The 25,641-nt window shown below is 38.9% G+C and overlaps 1 protein-coding gene across 2 annotated transcripts in view; it reads left to right on the forward strand.

Annotated features, from left to right (window-relative positions):
- Positions 1–21,982, forward strand: part of tgfbr3 (transforming growth factor, beta receptor III) — a 66,282-nt gene extending 44,300 nt beyond the window's left edge. For both annotated transcript variants that reach the window (XM_067512709.1, XM_067512710.1), the window contains exons 7-17: positions 379–526; positions 2,821–3,010; positions 3,169–3,419; positions 4,518–4,673; positions 5,782–5,898; positions 6,288–6,473; positions 8,626–8,904; positions 9,552–9,678; positions 12,629–12,679; positions 13,951–14,049; positions 17,344–21,982. In XM_067512709.1, the coding sequence (XP_067368810.1) occupies positions 379–526; positions 2,821–3,010; positions 3,169–3,419; positions 4,518–4,673; positions 5,782–5,898; positions 6,288–6,473; positions 8,626–8,904; positions 9,552–9,678; positions 12,629–12,679; positions 13,951–14,049; positions 17,344–17,462 (1,723 nt within the window). In that variant the 3' untranslated portion in view covers positions 17,463–21,982. The remainder of the gene's footprint in view (positions 1–378; positions 527–2,820; positions 3,011–3,168; positions 3,420–4,517; positions 4,674–5,781; positions 5,899–6,287; positions 6,474–8,625; positions 8,905–9,551; positions 9,679–12,628; positions 12,680–13,950; positions 14,050–17,343) is intronic.
- Positions 21,983–25,641: the final 3,659 nt, after the last annotated feature.

The raw sequence follows: 25,641 nt of genomic DNA on the forward strand, positions 1-25,641 counted from the left end.
TTGTCATAGTTTACTTTTGAGGTCAAGATTCTCTCACTAATCTCTGTGGAGTTTGTCTTGGATGGGAACTAAGATGAAGGCGGGTTCTTTTAAGAAAGATATTTCAGAACTTGCTCTCAAAACCCCAGGTTGCCAGATAACCTCCTCACTCCCCCAGTGGAGTAATTACTTTGAACGCCCAAAAGACCACAAATCTGGGAATGTGTTCGTAGTATCTGTATCTTACACAAGTGCTATCTGCTCTGTAGTGCATATGTCTGCTTTTTTTCTGGGAGCCTATCCAGCTTTTTAATTTGTTGGCCAGACACAGAAGGCACAATAGCACTACATTGATCTAACCCTCCAGATTTCTTTTTCCCCCTCTATCCCTATCTGCAGTGCTTTTCAGGTCGATGTCATAGTGGATCTGCGGCCTCTGGAGGACGATGCCCTGCTGCGTCGAGATGTCGTCTTGCTGCTTAAGTGTGTTAAGTCTGTCAACTGGGTGATTAAAGCCCACAGGATGGTTGGCAAGCTGGATGTGGTGGTAAGCTGGCTGCATGACAACGGACAAAAGCTTCCCACCCAGAGATGTGTTTTTATCCCCTTATAGACTTCGACACTGAGATCTGACATAGTCTTATCACACATCACTATGGGCTACAAGTCATGTCATAGACAGCAATGTTATCACTTTGCACCACTGACCAAAGAATTTGTCACACCTGGATGTGTGTGTTGAAGCTGCACCATGTCCCCACTGAAGGACAGGGTGGGATATCAGGTTAGGAGGGAACTGTGAAATTTCATCACGGAAGCTCCAGGGATTGTCATCACATTCAGAGAGCCATGAGCCAGGAGTGTGGTTGTGGTATCACATATTTTCAGGGCCAGGCCTAGTGCAGCACTTTAGCTGCAAATAGAGTCTGCACTGCTTCTCATCAGTTACAATGTGAATTATGAGCAGTGCTTGCTTCAGCGTCTTTTTTTTTTTTTTAGCTACAAGCTGCTAGGACCTCCTCGCCACACACAAAAGATAAACACTGGCTAATTGCTGCAGTATATCAGATTGCCTTTTGGTTAGAAATATGGCTTCATACATATCAATGCTGAACATGAGTCTATGGTTTTGGTATTAAATCTTCATTAGTGTTTCTCAACTTTTTCAGGACCCTTAGGACATTTAAGAATATGACACCTATGTACACTTAGGAAGAATAGTTTAACTGTAGATCATGTTGATGTGAAACTGGCTGCTGTCCAAATGCTATAACTGGTCCAGGGATGGAGTTTTAAAACCTATTGCTGGAACAAAAATTTAGTTCAGTTATAAACGATAAGAAACCCACAAATATTGTACATTTTTTAAAAAACATTCCGTTTCTGCTGGGTTTTTTGAAATGTGGTGCACAGTCTATGTTTAAGCCATACTACCCATCTGTTTGCTCTTGTCTTGTGTGCGTCCTTCTGCTCCATATGGATTTCATTGGAGGTGTACGGGCAGAGCCACAATACAGTATGTTTCCTCTGTGTAATGCTGATACTCCTACTGGGCCGCTGTATCCATGACGCTGCACTTTTGCCAACCGTGGTGTGTTTGTACAGCTGCCTGGTCACAGCTGTACATTAAGTTAGTCAGGTTTTGTGAGCACAAGGGCAGGTAAAAGTCTATGAAACGTAATAGAACATTACAAATGGTTAGATGGAAGTGCCCGGTCACTGTTGTGGAAACAAAGTACTTAATTTTAAAGCTGGAATAATTCATTTTTGACCATTTGGGGGCAGATAAACCACAAACAATTGTGCTAGAAAGTATGCTGATTTTAGATGAAAATTTAAAGATAGAAATATGTTTCTACACAAACATAAGGTGAGAAGGTAGCTACTGCTCCCAAAATCCTGTGAAATTTTTTGCCCCACATGCTTGTTTGGGTTTCTTCTGGGCACTGCGGTTTCCTTCAATAGTCCAAAAACATGTGTGTTACCCTGGGTTCATTGTCTGTTGGTGAGTGTGAATGGTTGTCTACATATGTGTCTCTGTATTGGCCCTGCGATTGACTGGCGACCTGTCCAGAGTGTGCACTGCCTCTCCTCTTATGAAAGCTAGGATAGGCTCCAGCCCCCCCGCTACCCCACACAGGATAAACTGTTACAGTTAATGGATAGATGGAGGTTTTATCAATTTTTATTTTATTTTGTTTGTTGAAGTGTTTAAATATTAAAATTAATGCGTAAATTAAGTTTTAAGACTTTTTTGATTCAAATTACTTTTTGTTTATTTACTTTTACTGTATAGTTACTGTCAGCTGCTGCTCTATATTATCCTCTTTATCAAACAACTGCACATTGTAGTCAGTCTAGTCTTGTTAGAAATAGCTGACGTTTACTTGACAGTAATACAAAGGACGCAGTGCTTGTGCAATAAGTGTTTGGGAGAACATTACCTATATTATGGGATACAAAGGCCCCGCTTCTGTCAGAAACTCCTGTCATGGGTTTTTAACAGCATTGCTCAAGGAACATGAAAGTGTGGGAAATAGCTGTGAAAGAAAAAGAAGTCCTTCTTCACACAGGCAGGGTATACAGCAGGGCAGGACATGAATTTTTCTAGCAAACTGACATGTTAGTTTCTCAGCATCAATTGAGCTGTGGCCCGCCTATTACCTCACACCCACTGACATATTCACACTTGACACAGATGTTAAAAATCTGTGATAATTCTTCAACAGTAAATCACATTTGAGCTGACTTTTAAGCAAATGCTCTTCTAGAAGCTACTCTTGATTTTAAACACAACACGTGAAAGCTGATAAAGCTACTTCTGCTTTTTTTTGTCCACAGGCCTCTGACACTGTAAGTGTAAGTTCAAATACTGAGAGACTAATGCAAGTGTCAAAGTCCCCCAAGCAGCACTTGCCATCAGGGCCCCAAGCCCTGGTCAGCTGGGCAGAGGAGCATGGCTACAGTCCAGTCACATCTTACACCAGCACCCTCGTGGCTAACCACTTCAATATCCGAATCAGAAAGCCAGGTATATAGAGGAAACATCGTTTGAATTCTCCACTCCTTTGTGCACGACATGAAACTACTACAGAAAAATAAAAAACTAATAAATGGCTTTATTGTCCTGTGCAGTTCTTCTGTCTGTTGAAACTAACTAATGAGGTTCTAACTCTGTGTTACCTCCAGATGTGGTGGATCCTCTTGACAGTATATTGCCTCCAGAGCTTTCCATCCTGCGTAACTCCAGTCCTCTTCCAGGAGCTGGAACCGCTTCACGGCCCTCTGGGCTGCCCTTCCTTTTCCCTGAAGGCCCTGGGCCCTTTAATGAAGATTACATTGGGGAGACTGGAGATCCTGACGAGGTTCCGAGTGTTAGGCATAGTGTGCAGTGTGAAGACACAAGGATGGTGGTCAGCATCGACAAAGAGAGCCTACAAGTGAGGGGGCAGCATAAAGCATATATAGCAACCACTAATGTATATTTTTGATAAATAGCAGGTGTAGTTTCGTTAGACACAAATTTTCCAAAAATACATAAATCCAAGATTTTACTTAGGATGAAAGTGGGACGCAGTTACTCACTCCATATACATTGTAGCTTAGTTTCTGTTTACTCAAAATGCTTTTCTACTAAGCTAAACAATATCCGAAGAATTAATTTTATACGGTAGTGAAATTGACAGGAGCAAGCAGATAAACTAATATCTAAAGCTCTAGTGAGAAATAAATGTTTTAGTGAAAATACTTTTTTTATGACTTGCATTTTATTACTTTAAAAGAAGATGTAAAAATAGGTATTAGGGAAAATTGGAAAAAAATTTAAGAAATTTACTAATTCATCTGTCACTCAGTTAATTGTATAAAGTAAGTACTTTTTACTTTTCCTTAGTCTGATCAACTTTAGTCTTTTTCTTTCCAAACTTAATCCAGTGTCATTAATGACATCAAGTGTCATTGAAATCATACATCTAAAACTGTTCTCAGCCAGATCAGTCACATTTTGTTTATCACACAACCCGGACTTGATGTGACAAAGAAATTTAATGACAACACTATCATCTGGGCTAATTAACAGGATGAATAAATGTTTTCTGCATTAGAATTTGAAAATGCAATACAAAGAAAATTCCAAAACAAAACTGCATGATGCAAGGTTGTTGTCTAGGCTAACATACAAGTGGTTATAGGAAGTTTCAGGTCTAGAAAAGGAGACTTAAAAGTGTAAAACAACAAATGCTGCCATTATGTGGTTGGTTTTATGCCAGTTTCCCTGAATTACACAGGCTGCCAGTGAAGCAAGTAGTACTGCCTCCAACATTTGACGTCTGTGAATGGGGACAGCTAAGTCAGCCCACATCACAGAATGGAAACTGGCATAGGCTGTAATTAAAAGGAGCTGGAACTAGACCACCTTGTGTGGTTTGTTTATTTCGGAGAACTCTCACACAATGGATTTGACATTTTCCTTGTTTTTTTTCACAGTTTCGCTAAAAATTGGTTATTAAAAGAAAAGCTTCTGATCTTTTTTCCCCCAGGAAAACGGGCTTACTCATGCCAACCTCACACTCAAAGACCCAAAATGCAAAGCAACAGTCAATGCCACCCACCATATACTGGAGACTCCTCCCACTGGCTGTCAGACCGCATCATTTCCCATCCAAGGCAGCTCAGTGGCCATTTACTTAAACTCTGTGAGTAGAATGGCTATCGTTATTTTGTAGTTTAAAGAATTCATTAAACTGAACCATGGGTCTGTCAGAGCCCTATTTGTAATATCAATCTAAAGAATGTGTTCCTAATGTTGTGTTCATCGATTTAATATGTATTTTTGATTCATTGTTGATATTTGTCAAGATCATCAGCTGGGAACACTAGTGCTCAAATGTCAGTCAGCTGGTGCTATGGAAAATGTCCAGGCGAAAGCTTGATGTCTACACTCAGTTTCCACACTCAGTTTCCACAAATATGGCCAACAATGATTTTATCCTCTTTTGTGGATGAATAGAAAAAAGAAAAAGCATCCACTAGAGCTATTCTGTTTTAAATCTCTTTACACAAAAAAGTGGGGTAATTCAATTTCTGTTTAACGTTATAGTTCTTTTTCATGTAATGGTGAACACTTGCTTTTTAGGGGTTTATATGTGACATGTCCAATTATCTTCATAATTATGGAATGCATTCATTCATTCATGTTTTTTCGAACAAGCAAAGAGGAATCCGTTCCTACCCGACCTTTTGAAATCCTTTGTGGGCAAACTTTTGAACAGTTCATTTTCCGCCCGATAGAAATTGAAAACCTGGGCATATGTCCAAGGTCGTCCTTTGTCTTAGCACTTGGATGCAGGGAAAACTGCTGACCCCTGGTCAAAAGAGATTAATTTTCATTGTCTGGGTCCCCACACAACAAAGATAAGCATTTTTGGCAGTTGTTTCTCCTCTTTATTTAATATATCAGTGGCACCAACAGACCAGGGCAGCTAGCATTTGGTTTAGAAAACTGTCACTAAGATTTTCCTATTGCTTTGCAACATTTTATTTAAAATTAGAAGAAATGTTTTTGTCCACAGAGTCCCAGTGCTGAACCTAAAGGACATTCCCACCTTTTGAATCTAATTCTTTGCTCACAGAATGTTTTGGTGACTGATCCCAAAGACTCCAATCTCTGCTGGATTTAAGCAGCACTACTTGCAACATAATTAGAAAAAAGCTCTGGAAATTAGTTTTGTGACTGCTTTTATTTCACTTAGTAACTGATGTGGCTTAAGTTTTGTATGTAACAGACAACTCTGTGGATCACAGGTGGTGATAAGTCGCACTGAGACAAAGGATGGAAGTGGTAGGCCGCTTGATTTTGAGCATCTGGAATCGGGAGATGTGCTGCTCCGGAGGGTTGCAGAGGAGCAGACACTTTTCATGGTAAGACAGTGGTTCTTTCTCTAACCCTTGCAGTTCTGCAGTGTGAAAGTTGACAAGTTAAGACCATTGAGCATATACATATCAATGTAAATCAAACACAGTTGGAAAAGACTCCATTTCCCAGAGTCCCTTGGTGCTAGTTAAGTCTCAGTTGGCTGAAACCTCTCCTTCTTTCCACTGTGTCTTTTTTGTACTTGACCTGACATTTTTCATTTTGTAGTTTCTCTTACTTTGTGTCCCACTCATTGTTCTTGTTTATAAGGCATCTCTTAGGTCCCTTCCCTGTTTTCTGGTTCATCTTGAAACACTGGGAAACACTTATCCAGTAATGTAATCCAATGTCACCTCACTGCTGATATTTGTGTTGGCTTTGTCTTATTCTCTCCTAGTTCAATTGCACATATAGAAAGAACCTGAAAATGCCAGACATACTTCCCAGTATTGTACCGGGACCACCAGCCAGGCCACCAGTCAACAACATGACGTTCAGTATGGAGTTATACAACACATTACCACATGGCCCTTCACGCCAGGCCTTCTACACTGTTGCACAGAATCAACAAGTCTTTGTGGAGGTATATTTTACATTTGTGATCTATTCATTCTTGTTTAGGTATCATGTGTGCTTTTGCATATTAATGCAGCGTTATCTTACATAACTGGTGTTTTTGTGTCTAAAGTGAATCTTTCATTTGACCAAAGAAAGCTCTGCTCTGTGCTCTACATCTGGGGATTTAGCTCTTTCTGCTTTGATCTGTTATTGTGGAATTCGCGAGGTCAATTTGAAATGTATCTGATAGAGGCTAAAAAGCTAACACTTACTTTCATTCCTCACATTAATTGGTTCTCCTGTCTTTGTGCCTGTGCGGCTCCAAATCTTTGTTATGCAACAGTGACCATGGAGGTCATGTAAGACATGGCAAAGATTCATACTCTGAGGTCCTTTGAACATATGATTTATGGTGATATCAGTGGGAGATGCTTCGCTGACAGTTTGGACGCAGAGCCAGCAGGTTACAAAGAGATTTCTGTGTATGAGGCTGTGGCGCAACTTTCCCGTCAGAACTCACACTGTGCTGAGACTTGACCTGAGGCCTGGTGAAATGGTGGACAAGTGTACTTTGATACTTAAAGAGTGGCTTTTTGTTCATACTTTTTGTGCACCAGCTGTTATTCATACAGTATTTTATTTAGTTGTAAATATGTGTACAATTAACTTATGATCTGTTTTAGATTTTAAGTATTGAGCCGTATGATTTAAATAATCTTTTTATGTGTCTGTGTCTTAACTGACAATTCAAGTGGGGGAAAGCGGAGGAATAATAACTCAAGGGACTGTCTTGTGGTTATGCATGGAAAGATGTTACTACCATCCAAACTGGGACTGAAATACTACTTGTAGAAATTTGTTTGAGTTTCTGTCTTGTGTCAATATCTAGACGGTGGTCCTTGGTGTGGTTTCCAGATGCTCACATTGGGAGCTACATATTGACTAATGGTTGACCAGGGATGAACATGATTCACATATTTCCAGTTATCAGTAATAACTTAACGTTTTTTTGCATTGATTCCTAACTTTCTGTTAGTTTTGGCCCCAGTGGTTTAGCAGTGAAATCTTGGGGTCTTAGGTGCAGTTGCTTTTATTTAAAGTGTTAAAGTTGCATAGTTACACTTCCAGCAGTCATTTGCAGTCATGCTGATGATCAAAAGATCAACAATCACTCAGCTCTGGTCTGGTTTTCACCAGTTGCAGAGGAAAAAATGTGGGTGCTTAGCTGTTAAATGCTTCACTATGTTTAAAGCTTCATCTGTCTGGTGTTGAGTTGTTGCTGATTGATCGCTAGCATACATTTTCCTTTGTTCAAAACAACTCAATTTCCTGCTATTGCTGTAAACAGGAAAATAAGAAGGCCAAAAGTGAACTTAACATTAATGTTTCGAATAAAAAAACGCAAACCAAAGAGCTAAAAGACCCTTGAAGACTTTGTCGAAATGAGTGGATTCAGGTATTTACATTAACCAGTTCCCTAGTTTTGTTATATTATATATTTTACATGAGAAGATTAATGCTTTTTTCTGCTGTGATTAATTAACTAATTAACATAATATAATTTTTAAGTCCAGTTAACATTACCATGATCTGCAGTATACTGTATATATGTGAATCCTTAGACTGAAATGTTTATTTTGTATTCTTTGGTTTATTGATGGTACAGCTAGTTTAGCATTATTGATAATTTTCTTTTATGCCAAATGTCATAACACTGAGAGCTGCTGTTAATTCAACACTTTTGATTTCTTGCTTTCATAAAAAATCTCTTAACACAACATTTTTCAAAAGCATGTTGACATTATTATTACTACAAAAAGAACAAAATGTGACTTTAGTCAAGCTTAATCCATAGAAAAACCAAACTGGAAAAAATGTCAAATTGTGGTTTAACTGGGTTTATTTATAGGAAATATCTGCTAGACTATGGTTTTACCCAAAGCAATGACTTTATGGAGTTTTATTGACTTGTTGTTTTCCCCTTTTTTAAATCCTAATACCAAGCTAAGCTTAATACTGGCTGTAGCTTCATATTTACCAGAGGGTTATGAATCAGAACTGTCTAACACTGACTTGAAAAAAAGCAATAGCAGACATAAATGAGTAATGTTCTTGTCATGACAAATTACCCCGGCACTTGAAGAATGCATCTTTTTCTTCTCTCTTATGTTCTCCAGGTCACATCGACCGCATCAAATCCAGATCTGGGGTTCACCATCACATCGTGCCTTATTTCTCCTAACTCCAACCCCAACACACCCTCAGATTACACTCTCATTGAGACGATATGCCCGAAAGATGACTCTGTCATATTCTATCCTCAGAGGGGCTTCCCACACAACAAAAAAAGTTTCAGCTTCAACTTTAACACCAGGTTTAGCATGTCCCTACTTTTCCTGCACTGTGAGATGTCACAGTGTTCCAAGAAATCTCACAGCTACAATGAACTACCTCAGGTATGCAGTATAATCTTCTCCAAGTGACTTTCATTCTTTTTCCCCTTTAATGCTTGTAAGGTACAAGCCATAAAGGTTGTTTCCGTGTCTGGAGCCACGTAGCATCTGTAGAGTTTGTTTAAGAAGGAGCACATTTTAGAGCAGCATCTTTACTCTGGCTGGCCCAGACCTACTACTAAGCACGAAACATGGATCAGTGCAAGTTTTGCCAAGTATCCAGCTGGAGAACAAAATAAGCGTCCATCTTAGACATCATTTCCACTTTTCTTTTACCGTGTGTTCTGTCCAACTCCTATAATCTCTAGCAGGCTCTTTCCTCTGGTTATGTGCTTTTCACCTGGAAAGAGTCATTCTAGACCAGTGGCCTGATGCTGACTTGTGATTGTGAAGCTAATTGTTGTTCTCTGATCGTGATCCGGGTCAGTGTGAAGCTAATGAGGGAGTCATTTGTTTAATTTATAAGTTAATTCTTGTGGGTAGACAGAAGGCATTTACATAAGGCTCAGAATTGTAAATGTTTGCTTTTGCTTCACAAAACCCTTTTTGTAGAAGATTTTTAAAGAGTGGTATGTTGGATTTCCTAACAGCTAATGTTATAATTTTAAAAGTTATTAATTGTCTTATTTCTTCAAATGTTTCCCACACAGTGCTTACAACCTGGTGAGACCTGTGAATCTGTCAGTGTGGATAATATTGTTAAGATGATGATGAACAGCAAGACATCTACCAAGCCGCTGGTTGTGGTTGATGGATCTGGTCAAACAGATATAACAGGTTAGTGTGAACAGAAGACAACATAGTACACAGCTACATCTACTTAGACCTTGTGCTAGTTACAGTATGTTTAAAGGTCTGATTTCCCCGACTGTGAGTGTGATAAGAAATATGGAGTAAAGGAAAAAAGATTGGAGGGTGAGGACGCCAGAGAAAGCTCAGTCCGGTACTTTGAGATTACAGCACACCACAAAACACTGCACATTACATCCCCCTACATCTGGTCATCGTTAAATGTGGTGTGTGAGTGGTGTGTTGTTTGATTGTGTATGTAGGCGTGTGTGTGTGCATATTTGGTGAGTGTGTGTGTACATGTCTGTTTACATTAAACGTTGCAACACAGCTGTGTGTTTCTGGGCGTATGTAAATACTAGCATATAAATGAATGCAGTAAAGGGGAGTGTGCTGACGCTAAGGCCCAGTTCGTTTGCTCTGGACCAGTCCATGAAGAATATGTGGGGGGAAAAAAAGAAGTCATACAGCACCAAGCTTCACTTGTTTTCACTTAGGTCCTTCACTGTGGTCTTTCCTTTCCACTAGAGACGTGGAGAAGGGAGTGTGTGCATGTGTGTACAGTGTGTGAGGGAAGGGGTTGGTTTCTCTTTGCCTTTTGGAATCATGCCAGATCCTTAGGGGCCCTCAATCATCACTCGCTTAGTCATTCACTCACTTGCTGTATCATAGAGTCTCATAGAGGGAGGGACAGGCTTGCAGGGGGGCGCTGGGGTCACGACCGTCAAATTTGACCAATTATGACCTAAACAGAGATGGGGTGATATCATGAGTGCCCCATTTCTAGTGGACTGTCCGGGCTTTATAAGTCATTCCCTCTGAGCAATGACCTCAACAAAAGACCCGTGGTCAGTTTGGGTCAACTTTATTGACTCACATTATTTTATTCACCAATGAAACAGTGAAAGAATAGACTAATCAGTACTGTAATTTCTCTCATTTTCAATTCAAATATCGATATTGTTTTAAGCTTAACACACTACACAGTGGTGAACGGAGACCTAAAAATCCACAGTAAGGACTGAAGTAAGCTAAGCTAGTCCAAAGTAGGGACAGGATGCACTGCCCACTAGAACATGCCAGTGCAGTGGGTTTATTTTCCATGGAGGAGATTAAGCAAACATAGATATGCAATAAACATAGGGGAAAAAAACTCAATTTCAAAGGCCGTGTTTTCTAGCACAAAGGATTCTCTTATGCTAGGAAGGCAAACAAAATAAGCTGCCTTTTCAAAGGCCACAGTTCTGCACTGGACAGCATCCCAAGTGCTGAACTTGATCTACAAATCAAAGAGGGCCACTTGTGGCCAACTTAGTGCATGGAAAAACGTAATGCCCTCAAAGCCCTGCCATCAAAAGTAGATTTACTACTTCACAACATCCATAAATTTTAGTTCTCTTTTATAGATCGAGTATTGTTCAGGAAAAGCTGAACAGCATTATTTATTGGAGAGGTTGGCAGTGCAGATTATGTCATTACATCATCCATTGAATAATTATACCAGTACAAATAGTACAGTACTATTACACTTCAAGTCTGCAAAGGAAAACAAGTTGAAAATATACCCTGTGAGTGAACGTGTTGACGTTTCAGCTTCCCTTTCTTTCTAAGTAGATGATTTCTGCATCACCTTAGAACCTGTTTAATAAAGTATTTACTCAACATCTTTCAAGTACTTTACATTTAATTCTTATCCTGATGCCCTTCTTGCCGCAACCCTCTCATTTTTGTCCGGGCTTGGGACCTGCAGCAAGGTGGCCCTTCCTGGCTGGGTGGGGACTCACTGGTGGGGTGGGGTGGGATTCTAAAACTCTACCACTGAGCCACCAGCTCCCCCCCGGTCAAAAAAAAGGATACATTAATAATGACATAATAGCTTCATCAAATGTATTCAAGTTTTTTTTCAAATTATGTATATATTCATATATACAAGTGTAAAATATTGTATATTGTCAATTGTGTATGATGTGCTAATGGCCCCAAGCTCATAGCAGCAACAAGCTTTGAACTGTCAAATTCAAATATAGTTGGTTTTAAAAATGTGAAGCCCTCTCTGTGAGGAGATATCAAAGTTGAACAAAACAAATAATAAGATAATATTGCTGCTCTGAATTTGGGAACTGCTTAAACAAATGATGAATTTAACTTCTAGAGCACCATCTGGTTTCCTTAAATGCAAAAGATAAGTCAGGACTTGACAACCTCTCAGCACAGTATTAGACATCATTGACATCAAGGCAACATTCAAAACGGTACATTGAGTTTTCACATCATTTTTACAAGAAAAGAATTACAATTATGTGTTTAGTTTAGTTTATTTATCATTTATCTTCTGCTTATGGGTCTGAAAGTGTAACTGAATGCTTTTTACATTTTTAGCATCACACGCTACAAGGGACAGATAAAATGAGCAGTAGGATGGGGGTGGAGGGTGGCAGAGAGGACGTCCTCTGGCCATCATCCCCTCTGAAATTAAAATCTTCTGTGATGGCCTGTCATCATCTATTATGCGAGATGAAAACTCAGAGGTGTTCTTTCCAAGAATAGCGCCCATTGTGCTGGAGTCTTGGACACGGACCGGACTCACTTTTTGAGTCCGCTCATACACAAGCGCCTTTGTGTTGTTTGTTAAGACATCATTACAGCTAATTTCACGTTTGAAAAGAGTCCAGATGGCTTGAAATAAATGAATAAGCAGAACTGGTCATCCTTTAGGACACTGTCAGCTTACAGAATAGCTGCTCTTTCAGCATTTTTCTGGTTCAGGTTTCTGTATCATATTCCACAGAGAACTACTTATCAGCACACTGCAATATCAGCAATCCACGTATCCTCTGGCCTGCGGCTGACATGCTAACTCTGAGCGTGTCTTGTGTTACGTTTTGATTATTTAAAATTGTAAAACATACTCTATATTAAAATAAAATTTATTTTGCAGTTCCTCCTACCCGCAAAACAGCCCATACCCCACTGGAGCCTGGTGTTAATAGTAAGTTGTCCTGACAAAATTTTTATTTTGTGTTAATCTCACTATTTGTTTTTACTCACCTTTTTCATCCTATATTTTCATACAAATTCAATGTATGATCTTTATGGAGTTCCACGGACGTCGATACTTGCACGTAAAAAGAATACTAATTGAGTTATATTTATTATATAGCCATTAAATACTTTACAAGATTATCTGCAGACAAAAATGGTGGCAGGACGTTTTAGGTATTAGTCAGAAGTTGATCATTTTTGAAGATGTACCTTAAGACAAAAGTGATTAGAATCAGGCAGACCAGTCTAATGGTTAGGGTTAGGGAAAGTTATTAGTCTAGGTGCTAAGCCCTAGAAATTAAAAATACAGGAGTCCAGGAAAAAGTTGAAAACTTGCATCCAAGGTTGACCAGTTTGTCTGCGCCCTTATGATATGTAACAGCCAGTAAATACAGTGCCTTGCGAAAGTATTCGGCCCCCTTGAACTTTGCGACCTTTTGCCACATTTCAGGCTTCAAACATAAAGATATGAAACTGTAATTTTTTGTGAAGAATCAACAACAAGTGAATCAACAATCATGAAGTGGAACGAAATTTATTGGATATTTCCAACTTTTTGAACAAACAAAAAACTGAAAAATTGGGCAAAAGGATTTTGTCTTTTTTTTTTTTTTTTTTTTTCAGAACTTTTTTTTTAACTCTAAATTAACCATACAGCTAATTTCTGTTGTTAACACTAGCTCTTAACCTTGATGCCATCTAATTATCCTGCAGACACAAATCATCTAGCTAGGGAACATGTGTTTTAACAAAATAAAGAAAATGACTGTGTCATGGATGTAATGAGAGAGCTAATAATACGTCAATGCTCTGTGTTATTTACAGAAGCAGACTGTGGCTGGTGAGTTAAAATTTACCTTAGCATTGTTGTTGCCATAACTCAGGGGCCAACTGGTCAAGTCTGGTAGCAGTTGTTGAACTTGCTAATGTAAGTAGCAGTAAAAGGTGACAGCTTCACTGTGAAAGTCAACAGGGGAAACACAGGAAAGTTAAACAGGCTTTTGAAAAATACATCCTCTCCCTTTTTCCTTTAATTTCTCTGGTATTGGCTAAAATGCACCATAAAACACTGAAGTAATCGGAAATATATTTATTTATACTTGATATTAAAACTACACTACTCCTTTCCTTAATTGTGTTTTACATATAGGTTTTACATATAGTATGTTGATTTCATCATTTTAACATGAATGCACCTTGTTCTGCCTTTTTCCCTAGACTCCTTGGACACTCCAATAGTGGTGGGCATCGCCTTTGCGGCCTTTGTAATTGGGGCTCTGTTGACTGGGGCCCTGTGGTTTATCTACTCACACACAGGTAAGTCCTTTACCTACTGCTCCACGGTCCCAGCTTTCCTCACTGCATCAATGAAAAGATAAGATGCAAAGGAATGTCCAAGCATCTCAGTGCCAGAAATGTGCTCCTGAAATTGCCAAACATCCTGCTGCTGACAGAGGCCAGTTCACAATAACATATTGACTCCTCTACTGTAAATATATCCTGTTGGTCAGCAGCAAGAGCTCTTCTCCTTCCTGCCTTTGAGTGTTTTGGGGGGGCTGTGGAGTGGTCAGCGAATATTCTCAGTACAATGGCTGGAGACAAGTTGGAAATTCCCCTTGTTGAGTTTCAGCGGGTGCTCACAGGAAAAGACACACAATCTGTCCATTAGATGCCAAGACCTTCCCCATCATCCCCAGCCTGCCGACCCCAGCTCACCCCAGAGAGGAAGTGCACTCCCTGCAAGCCCACTGAGCTAGAGCTGCCCTGTTCTTGTTGGCCTCAGTGTTTCACTGGTGATCCGCTATGCCGTTGACCCGTTGCCCTATCTCTTATGTGTTCTTCATAGATGTCTTTCATAAATGAGGTCATGACGTTTGAGTTTAGAAGTTGAGGCATTCAAAAAAACACAACGTGAGTGTTTGAATTTCTGCTGTTGGGAAGGAGTTCATCATTGCGTAGTGCATCATTTTGTCCTGATAGCTTTGAACTTAGCCATGATACAGAGACTTCTCATAACTGTTAAAGTTTTACAAACTCTTTAAAAACTGCAGTCTGAGTCACCTTTTAAAGTGTTTGCTGAGCAGCATTTCATTCAGCAGGAAAGATCAGCTGTCATGTTTTAGTGCTCTTATCTTTATCACAATATTGGCATTGGCTCCCCTTCAGAAAGTGCCTTTATTTAAGCTTTATGAGTTTCCTAAGAACTGGCCATTTTTCCAGAGATATTAAATGTCAAAAGTGGACATGTATAAAGAACAGGTGTAAGAATAGTAATTATGAAAAAGTGACACGTGACCGAGGCAGAAACTTTCTTGGTAACAGTGGCAGTATTTATAGGGGCAGCAGGGTGGTGGAGCGGTTAGTGCTGCTGGCTCACATCTAGAAGGTCGCTGGTTTGGATCCCTGGCCAGCGCCTTTGCATGTTCAGTGCTTACGTGGGTTTTCTCCGGAAATCGTCTTCCCGCAACATGCATGTTAGGTTAATTGTTGACTCTAATTGCCTGTAGGTGTAAATGGTTGTCTCAGAGCCATCACAGAGAGACATACCCAGACAGACAAAACCTCTAGTCCTGTGACAGCTTGGATAGGCTCAAGCCCCTTGTGATCCTACACAGGATAAAAGGTTACAAATGATGGATGAAGGCTCTGAGGACAGTATTAATAACCTGCTAATACTTTTTTATTTTATAAATGACATAGATTTATAAATATATTTGGGGTTGTTACAACCAGTTTAACTCTATATAAGGCAATCGCTTTCCATTTTGTTCATTATGTTGGCACATACAGTTTAACGTGTCTGCATTCTGCCAGTACTGTAGTTTCCTCTGCCAAGAAGCAAAACACACAGATGAAGAATTCAAACCAATTGTAAAAACAGGTTGAAGCACTCACAAGAGGAAGACATTTCACACATTATCTGCTCTGAAAGCTGAACATATGGTACAAGATTAGAAAATACCGGTGATCACACACACTACACAATAGCAAGATAAGCTGTGTAGAGAAAAGTACACACCAGCATCCTTTTTCAGCCACGCTGGCTGGATGGGTTGACTTGAAATCCTATGCAGACATACGTGCAGAGGATGAATACTAATGCCTTTGTCAATCCCTTATTGCTTCCTCTAACGCTGCCATAAGTTGTTTTGACCATCAGATCAAAATGTGAATGTGTGTAGTGAGCAGTGCTTTTATATCGATTAGCTGCAGAACAGAAACCATTCCCATCAGCCTCAGCTGTGCTTTGGGGTTCAGTGCTGACTAGAAAATGTCTACACACAAAGATGCTTGTTTAACACTTTCTAAGTTTGAAATGTTAACTGGACTGTTATTTAAGAGATACTGAGATTATGCTTACACATTTCCCGAATCCTCATCCAGAAGTTAAGGCGAAATGTCCCTGAGTCACACATCTGTTACAACAGCTGTGTATAGAGTTTTCATACACAGTGTGTCCTAAAAACAGCCTTTATCTCTCCTATCAAGAAAGATAATATTGGACTTGGGAATATATATTTCCTCACACAGATGAGGTGAATCCAAGTCCCTTTGTTTAGTAGGGCGCTTGGTCCTGTGAGGGACAGACTGCTGGCAGTTCTGCTCTGTTAAACATCAGCGGAACACACGGGGGAAAGAGCAGGGAGTAATTACATATACATTACAACCTTACATACAGTTCTTTAAGCATACACTCAAGTATTAATAGAAAAAGTGTTGTCTACGATAGTTCAGGTTCATTGTGCTTCTTTACTTTTCTGAAAGGGAAAAAGCTATGAACCAACCAGTGAACAGTAATATCTGTGCCAAACATTCAAATTAAACACAGACATGGCCTTATTTCAAGTGCTGTTTACTGTCTTTCAGAGAAGTTATAGTAAACAAATGTTTTATTTGCCCCTTCATTTAAGCATCGGATCCTGAGAGTGTACAAAATGAAATGCTTATTTAGACATAGAACAATAAATCAGTCAGTGGTTTGAGCTCCATTCAGAAGGTCCTGTGTTGTGTTTGCTCTGCTTTATCTACTAAAGCCAGGCTAATTGATTCCAGATAACAAAAGAATGAAACCCATGTACGGGAAACCTCCTCATCTCTTTTTGTACACAATATCATCTTCAAAGAGGATGTGACTGGTTGTTGTAAGCTTTTGGAGGTGACATCTTTTGGGCCTTAGCACTTGAAAACATTTGGTAAATCTGTGACTTGTTATGCTTGAAGATGGTAAAAGTTATGGCAAATCAAGTCCAGACTTCTTTTTTTTTTCATGACTGCACATTTGTCAGTTGCTTTGTACTGAAAAAAAAAAACTAAAATAAAAATAGAGTACTTATTTTTGCTTGGGTTATCTTTGCACAAAGCACTGTAATAAAGATTTATAGTTTAAATGGTTTATGTCAAGAAGTGACAGTGATAGTAAACTGAAGAAGATCAACATTACGTTTTTTCTTCCAAATGTAAGCGCACAGAAAATACAATGGAGGCCCAAACAAATTGGTTTGTAATGTTGCTTCATATGTCTCGCTTTTTGCAATTTTTATATGCACATACAGTATAAAAATAGTCTTCGCTCTTCTGTGCCTTCCATTCCCTCTCCTGCACTATGTCTAGGTGATACAGCTGGCACACAGCAGGTCCAGAAGTCTCAACCTGCCTCGGAGAACAGCAGCGCGGCCCACAGTATTGGCAGCACACAGAGTACACCCTGCTCCAGCAGCAGCACAGCGTAGCCCAGGACATGCCTCAGGGAATGCACAGGCCTGCCGCCACTCAGGAAAGGGCCTGATGCTTCGCAGGGACTGGTTTGTCAATTTCCTTCCATGAAAGACATTTCGTTGGGGATAAGAGAAAAGGGGAATATATATATACATATATAGTAAAAGAAGAAAACACACAATGCCACCTTTAACTCTCATTTGTGTCCTTTGTGCCACTTGTGAAGTGTGTGCAGACAAATGTTCTGTCTCGACGTGTAACGGTTGTGATTTGCAGCCTTGGCAGCCTTACCCCATATCTAGCAGAAAAACAAATCTATGAGAAACAAATGTGAGTTTACACCAGGCATGTCCTTCTAATCCAAATGCTGTTTTTTCTGCCAACAACCGAGCCTTTTGTTTTGACCTTACATGGCTTTTTGTAACAAGCAGGTGGACTCCAACAGCAAGGGAAAACAATTGCAGTGATATCAGTAGAAGTGATGATAGCTGCACTGTAACATGTTACTTTGTGACAAGCAACCACCAAGATGGCAAAGGAGCAAAGAAACCACTATTAATATGCAGATAAATTCACAGTACAAACAGATGTCATTATCTTGACACAAAGCGAGAGATTATAACTTTAAAATATAAAACCGTTTAGTTATTGAATGTATGCAGTAGATTGCCAAACAATGTGAAAGTAAAATGTGAATGGCATGTTACACAACATGCTAACATACTGATTTTACCCACTCTTCTCTCATAATGGATTTATACACAGGGCTTGGTAAAAAATATTTTAAGAGTGCTTCCTATATAGAAGCGATCCAATGCATTTTGGTTTTAGGTTTTAGTCTCAATTTCATACAGTTGTGGTGCAAAAGTTTACATGCCCTTATTTTGAAATGACAAACAATGTATAACAAAGAATTTTTTTATTTTATTTTATTGACAGTAGTGTAAACATTTGCACTTACAGTGTGTAATTTCATCATTTTAGACTAATTTCTTCTTCAGCATGGTTGTTACTTCTGATGGAGAAGGAACATTTGTACTAGGTGAATGTGCATTGTTATAATTTTAGGTTAGGGGTTAGGTTTGCATCCCCTTTCAATGAAAGGGCATAAAATCATAATTAGGCACATTCAACTGGTACAAATGCTTTTACCGTCAAAGGTAACAAAAATGGTCAAAATTATAATTCTAAAGTTTGTATCTCCTTTTATAAATTAATAAAAACCTAAATTTTATACATTTCTAATGAGAAAGATTTGTATTAGCTGAGTGCGCATTAAATTATATGTTGATGAAAAAATATTTTCTTCTATCCTGTCATTTTAAAATAAGTGGATAAAAAACTTTTGCGCCCAACTGTCGAGGTTGCACAACTTCACAGGGGTATTATAGGTTCCCCTGCCAGTTGTCGTATTATTGTGGGGAATATCTTCATTTGTATCGAAAAGTTAGATGGATACATTGATCCTTCTCTTGTGCAGTTCTGAAAATGAGAGGATTTTCCTCTATAGCTTAGCATGAAGACTGGAGGGACACCAAATTTTGCATTCACATTTCTGTGTATGGTTTAAACAAATACGCAAGCTGGATTCATGTTTTTGAGTTTTCAAAGAGTTGGTAGTTGTCTCTAAAGCCTAAAAGTATGTGCACCAATTGCACACTAATGTAGCCAACATGTTATATCTTGTCTGATGAATCTGTACACACACAGACATAAACATGACAGTAATTGTGTTTTAGGACTTGTCCCTCTATGAATTGCACGCTAATCCAGTCTTTATGCTAAGACATGCTAACTACAAACATAAAAGTGGTATCCATCTTTAAGACCTGTATATTTTTGTAAATATTGTAAATACTGTAAAACGTTAGGCAGAGTGTGTGGCCAAAATGAGTCTTTTGTACCAGACACGACCAGTCAGATTCGTGTGGTTTGTCATTGTCAAGTGATCAAATGGCAGCATTGAATGTCAGATTTGACTAAAGAAATTGAAGAACATTACTTCAGAATTATTTGTGCCTTCACCAGGACAGCTACTAAAGATTGTTGTCAGTATTTTGTAATACCCCATAATCCAAAAGTATCATTTTACAATCTGTATAAAGCCAAATTGTTCGTCCCTTGACAATTACCTTCAACAATTACTAATATTATGTCACTTGAATTGTGATATTTCCTTTGAGCATTTCCTTACTTGCAATGATGGCATTCACTAACTGTCCTTTTATCACACAGCATCTAAGAAAGAGTAGTTTTGTTTCTTCATAAAATGAAATGTATAGTGAATGGCTTTCCTTATACCAGTTGTATTATACAAATCTTGGCACTGCCAGTGTGTCAAATAAGCTGTAGCTGAAGCTCATTCTACATGAGCATACATGTATTTTCTTCACAATACAACGCCACGCCTACCCCACCGTCTCAGAATAAGATGAATGTTTGCTTACTTATATATAATGTGTACGTGCTTTTATCAGACCGTGCGTGGGACTAACTGAGATCTTTGATCTCGGGAAGGGAAGTTTCCTTTAACATTTTAACCATGTCTCCGGTAAAGATAAACAGAATGTAAAGATCTTGCTTTTCTTTTCTTTTCTTTTCGTGTGTAAACATGTATACAGCTTTTTACAGAGGGAACAGAGTATATATATATATATATAGATAGATATATTTGTGTATAAAATTATATTTTGGAATATATTTACCAAGAGAAATTTATTGTCTTCTATGGTTGTGTGTGAATACTGTGAATGTGGATGTGCTCATACATAACACATTTGTGTAGGAGTTTATTATTCCTAAAGCATCTTGGCATGTTTTATGACACTTTGGCAGATAAATTTAAATATATGTGCAAAGTTAAAAAAAAAAAACAACTATCAACACTTTATGATAAGTAATTACAAAATATATTGATCTTATTGAGTGTCATTTTTTTACCTGTAAGATTTTATGCCAATTTTGTTTTTTAAAAAAAAAGTGTCATAAAACATGTATGAATGTTATACATGAATACTACAATTTATTACCAGCAGGTTATTTCTTCTGTACATGTAATACAACTCGGATGTTTTGTTTAAACCTTTATGTAGTATTTCATCTAATTATTGAGTGGAATGTTTATTTTCTTAGTTGGCAATAAGGACTCGTTACTGTAGCTGCTGCAGCTTAACTGCTCTTTTTTTCATAAATGATGTGTTTCCTAAAATGATTTCAAAATCAAATTTTACCTTATAATATCTTAAATATCAGTTTCCTGTCAGTGAAGATAATTGGTAGCATTGACTATTAAACATTGTCCATGTTTTCAGTTAGAAAGGAGAAAATCCATCATTCTGTGATTTTGTTTCTGGAAACTCAAGTGTTTTCAATAACTCTTGAGAAATAATTGTTATTAGGTTATATTAGAACCACTTGGGTTTTGGTGCAACATTAGAGAGTGTTTGTTTTGTCAGGCTTCATGCCAAGTATTGTTCAGGCCAAAACACAGTTGAAACCTTTACACAGTGTAGTTCTTGTTGTAGTGATACAGTAAATAAGATTCGTGGCAGTGATATGCAGAGTACTGTCACTGTCGACAAGCAGCATTGTGAACAAAAACACTGTATCCCACTGTCTTGCAGTTTGCTCTTAGTGAAAGATCTATGTCAAAGTGGAAATGTGGCACAACCTATAATCAGCGGTCATTGTGGGATTAAGGCTTTTTTGACATTCCTTTAGTTTGTGGTTTCTCTTATCGACTGTGGCAAATCCATCTGTACCCATATGTAATTATCCCCTCCACCCCTTGGTGTCATGTTGTGAAAAGGCAGAGCCTATAGTTATGTTCTGGATCTAATTTTCTCATTTGAGATAATTTGGGGATATTATTTCACTCAAACTAACAATACAATTCAGAGCTGCTGTTCAAACATCAACGTTTCTCCTTCTTCTCCTTGGGAAAAGCTACAGCCCCTTTTCTTCCTCATAACCATAAATAAACATGGGTAGCTATAGGCTATTAACACACGATGAATATGGTCACAAAACTTGTGCTAAAGTAGGATAAACAAAATTCCACTATATATATATCATATATATGATTCATAGTTGCTGGTCTAAAAAAAAAAAAAACACTAATTGAAGCACAAATCCATATAACTCATTATACTTTTTTTAACCATGTAACTACCTCATGTTTTTCTATGAATGTGTTTTTTTTGTTTGTGTGTGTCTGTGTGTGTGTGTCTGTGTGTTTTCTTATTTGTGATTTTAAAGGTTAAAAGTCTAAATGTTTGTAGATCATACCGCGGTTTTATGCTTTGGGGTTCCAATGTGGTTTTATTGCAATTCACATTTAATTGTTCAACTGTCCAGTTAAACAATGAAGAGTTAGATCTTTTCCCAGAATGCTGTTTTTTGGGGCACGGTGAGCGTGTAAAGCTTTTGGTTAGCCGTTCGTCTTTCTCTTGTTTTTAAAACTTTTATACGCTCTAAATACGCATGATATTTGTATACATACTCTGTCCAATAAATTTCCATTTTATTCCTAAAACTTGTGCGTGTGTTTTTTCAGAATTGATTTGCCGTTATGACATAGTTTATGTGCGGGTAAAGTGGGGATACCTCCTGTATGGAATTGGCTTAAAACAACGAGCTGTAATAATGATGTGTTAGGCTTTGGCTCTGTTGCGGTGAAGTCATGACTCGTCTCTGGTGAGCTCATAAATGATACAGACCATGTGGACCTCTGGCTGGAGGTTTTCAGAGGGAAACCGCTAAGATGAGTGTATTGCATGAGTCCTCACCTCCTCCCCCTCCACACTCGCATTTTTGCTTTTGATTAGGGCTCCTTGGAGACGACTGTAAGCATCGTGTCTTGGAGTAGATCGCAAGGTTTGTGATTATAGTACGAGAAAAAGAGGCCAAAGGCTGATGGTAAAGCAGCCTCTCTTTATGCCAGCTCAGGCTTGTGCTGATTAGTCCATCTGCCCCAAATCTTTCTGACCACTTAAGTCTTTAGGTATGTGACAAATTTGTATCTTTTTTTTTCTGCTCTGACATATGTATCCTCATATCACAAGGCTCGTATCCAAATCATGACTCATTTATTGACTTTCAAGCAAATGCTCATCCACCTCACTGAGTCATAATGTAACTTGTGATGTCATTATTTTCATTTCCAGCTTTCTCCTTTGGGAGCTTGGAACACAAAGTTGTTGTTTGACTTGCACATTCTGCAGCTAATCTATTTAGTCACTGATTGCATTTGCCCCAGACAACAGTGCATGACAAATACAGTAAGGACTAAATTAAGAGAGGCCCCCTTTTTTTTTTTTTCTTTTGCTAACTGAGCTCCAAACACTGACGCTGGGGAGGCCTGAGTAATTTTAACCAGACCTTTGGCCCTAAACATGATTACCTGAATTAAATTAAGTGAGATGCTCTGGAACTTTTTGGCTGCTCTACAACATCAGAGGGGGATGAGACCACATAAACAGATTGTGTCTATATCCGCTTAAAGCTCCTCTTTCTGTCCAATGGCAAATGTAATAGCGTCATGTCCAAAACTGAGCTGGGGACCAAACACACAGACTTTATTGAGAAGAATGAGCCTAAAAATTCGGAAAATTAAAGTTGTATATTAACTGTCTATCAGCAATACTTTGATCGTCTTTTTTTCATATATCGTAAAATAGTCGAAATGCATTACCAAAAGCTTGATCAAGCATAATGATGTTCATATTAATCTGTAATGAATTCAGTGTTATAGAATAACACAGTTCTTTAAAGCTGCATTATTTTATTTTTGGGCAGAATAACCACCAACCATAAACAACTGTTTAAAAAAATGTGCTGTTTGTAGATAAAAATGTAAAGAGAAAAGTTTGTTTCTAGACAAACATACGTGAGAATGTAACTACAGAGAATGTAACTCACCAGATGCTTTTTGAGATTTGGAAATAAACAAATATAAATACATAAATAATCCAATCAACAATCTGGAAATTGGTTGGGCATAAAAACATAAACAATTTCTGACACTAGGACTTTGATGCAAAGTTTTCGTCTCAACTACAACAAATGGCTTTGACGTTGTTCCACAGAGCTCATCAGAGTGGGACAGGTGGGCGTGACAATTCGCGTGACAAGCGGCTCATCTGTAACTTTCTCATTGCAACGATTAATAATGCCTCAATAATTCTTCTTTGCTGAAACTGTATGCTAACTTTAGCCTCCCATCACAGCTGGTCCCTGTGCTGCACAGACATTTGACTACGCTGTGTTTCATTCTGCTGCCAGAATCCATAAGAAAGTCTCATTCTGCTGAATTGCAAACTCCGTTTTGATTATCACACATGGGTGCTGCATGTGTGTGTGTGTGTTTGTAGAGATCTAAGGCCAGCCCATACTTATTGCTGGAAACACTAGAGTGTTTCCAGTTGGAAGAAACCAGAAAAAAAAACTCTTTGTAGCCTGAAATTAAACTCCTTATAGCGAGAGAAAACTCAATCATAAGTAGCTTTACACCACAAACATCTCCCAATCAATTATAGTTAAAGTCGTTTTTGTTCTTTGTACTTTGTCTCTCTAACTCTAACCGCTAGACCTTTGCATGCACATGTGCAAAATGTGTGTCCCCGTAAACAACACACACACACACACATACACACACATACACACTTATTCACTCACTTAACAAGTTCCCTCCTTCATGCACTTAATCTTACTGACTGAATTGCAGCCTGAGCCACAAAGCCAAACATTTTAAAAAAAAAACGAGCCAGCGCTCGCTCTCTCGGGTCATATGTCTGTACTGTTAGGACAAACTTGTCTTATCTGAGAAGGCCTCTCATTTTGAATGGAGCACCAACATTAAAGCAGTGGGAAATACATGACCCACACAGAATGAATCGACAAGAGCAGGGAGCTTCCAATGACCCATGGATAAGGCTCTCGCTGCTCATTACATAAGTCTCATTTACGGATCATTTAATCTGCATCCACACACTGTCATTATTTTCACCTCGCCACAACTTCCCTCGAACGGCCGACGCCTGATTGCCTCTCTTCCCCCTAAAGTTTGCTGTGAAAAAAACCTTGTTTTCATTTGAGGTGGTGGGGAATTTATGTTTCCGCTTGTGTGGTTAATGTCGTAACCTTTAAGGAGGAGTGTTGTGGCGCACGTGGCTTGTGCAGATACATGATTACTTTTATACTTGTCCAGCTTGTGGCCTCAGTCCCACAGTGTCTCAAAACCCTTTTTTGGGGGGGGGGGGGGGGGGGGGGGGTCAGCTTTTAATGCTGGATGTAATTACACTTGGTTGTGGCGGATCTTAGAGGTGGCTGTGTAAACAAGCTCCTTCTAGATTCGCTCACAGTGCTGTGATTTTCCTGGAGAAAACAATGTATCCAAACTTCAGTAACTGGTATTGTTCCAGGACTCAGAGGGAGCGGGGACGGCGGCTGTTTATTTTCAACAGAAAGAGCTTTTTGCTGTGCTCATTTGGATGCGTGCCAACACAAGCATATCATCTGTGCTGCAGATGACATTAATGTAGCAGATGGTGCCTGCTCGTGTGCTCTCTCTTGATTTCCAACGCACATTTTATCCTAAAAAACTCTCCAACCAAACCAGAGTTAGACGTCCATAGTGTTGAAGAGTGCGTGTGTAAGCCTACGGTATTTATGTCCTGTGCCACACTGACAGCCGTGCAGTTGCTTCTAAAAGGTTTTTGAGGGAGATTCACTCTCTGAACCAATCAGAAATTTGTATTAAATTCTGCTTGTTATTTATTGTATTTTGATAATTACCACTGTCTCAAACGGCTGCGCAGAGGAGACAGAGAGCGAAAGCACAGCGGAGCAGAGTATGTGGATTTTTAATCTAATGCCACAGTAGCTTAAGATGCATATTTGCAGCCAAACATCTTTTCTTGAAAAAGATGAGCAAAGAATGAACAAACCCCTCTCAATCAGTCAGGACAGGGAATTGTGTTACACGTAATGTTTTCTCTGAGATTGTTTGTTTCGTTGTACAGCTTAGAAAACTGATATTGTGTTTTGTTGGGGTTTTTTTTGTGGTTAGAGTTCCTATGAGCTTCGCCTGCCTGGGCCCAAAAGTGACACACTGCGCATGCTGCAGGAGCGAAGGCCGGAGTTCATTAGGATTTGTTTTTCCATCCAGGATTCTGCTTGGAGAACCAGCTCGCC

Source organism: Channa argus, chromosome 8 (genome assembly GCF_033026475.1).
Source record: "Channa argus isolate prfri chromosome 8, Channa argus male v1.0, whole genome shotgun sequence".
NCBI classification, from domain to species: domain Eukaryota; kingdom Metazoa; phylum Chordata; class Actinopteri; order Anabantiformes; family Channidae; genus Channa; species Channa argus.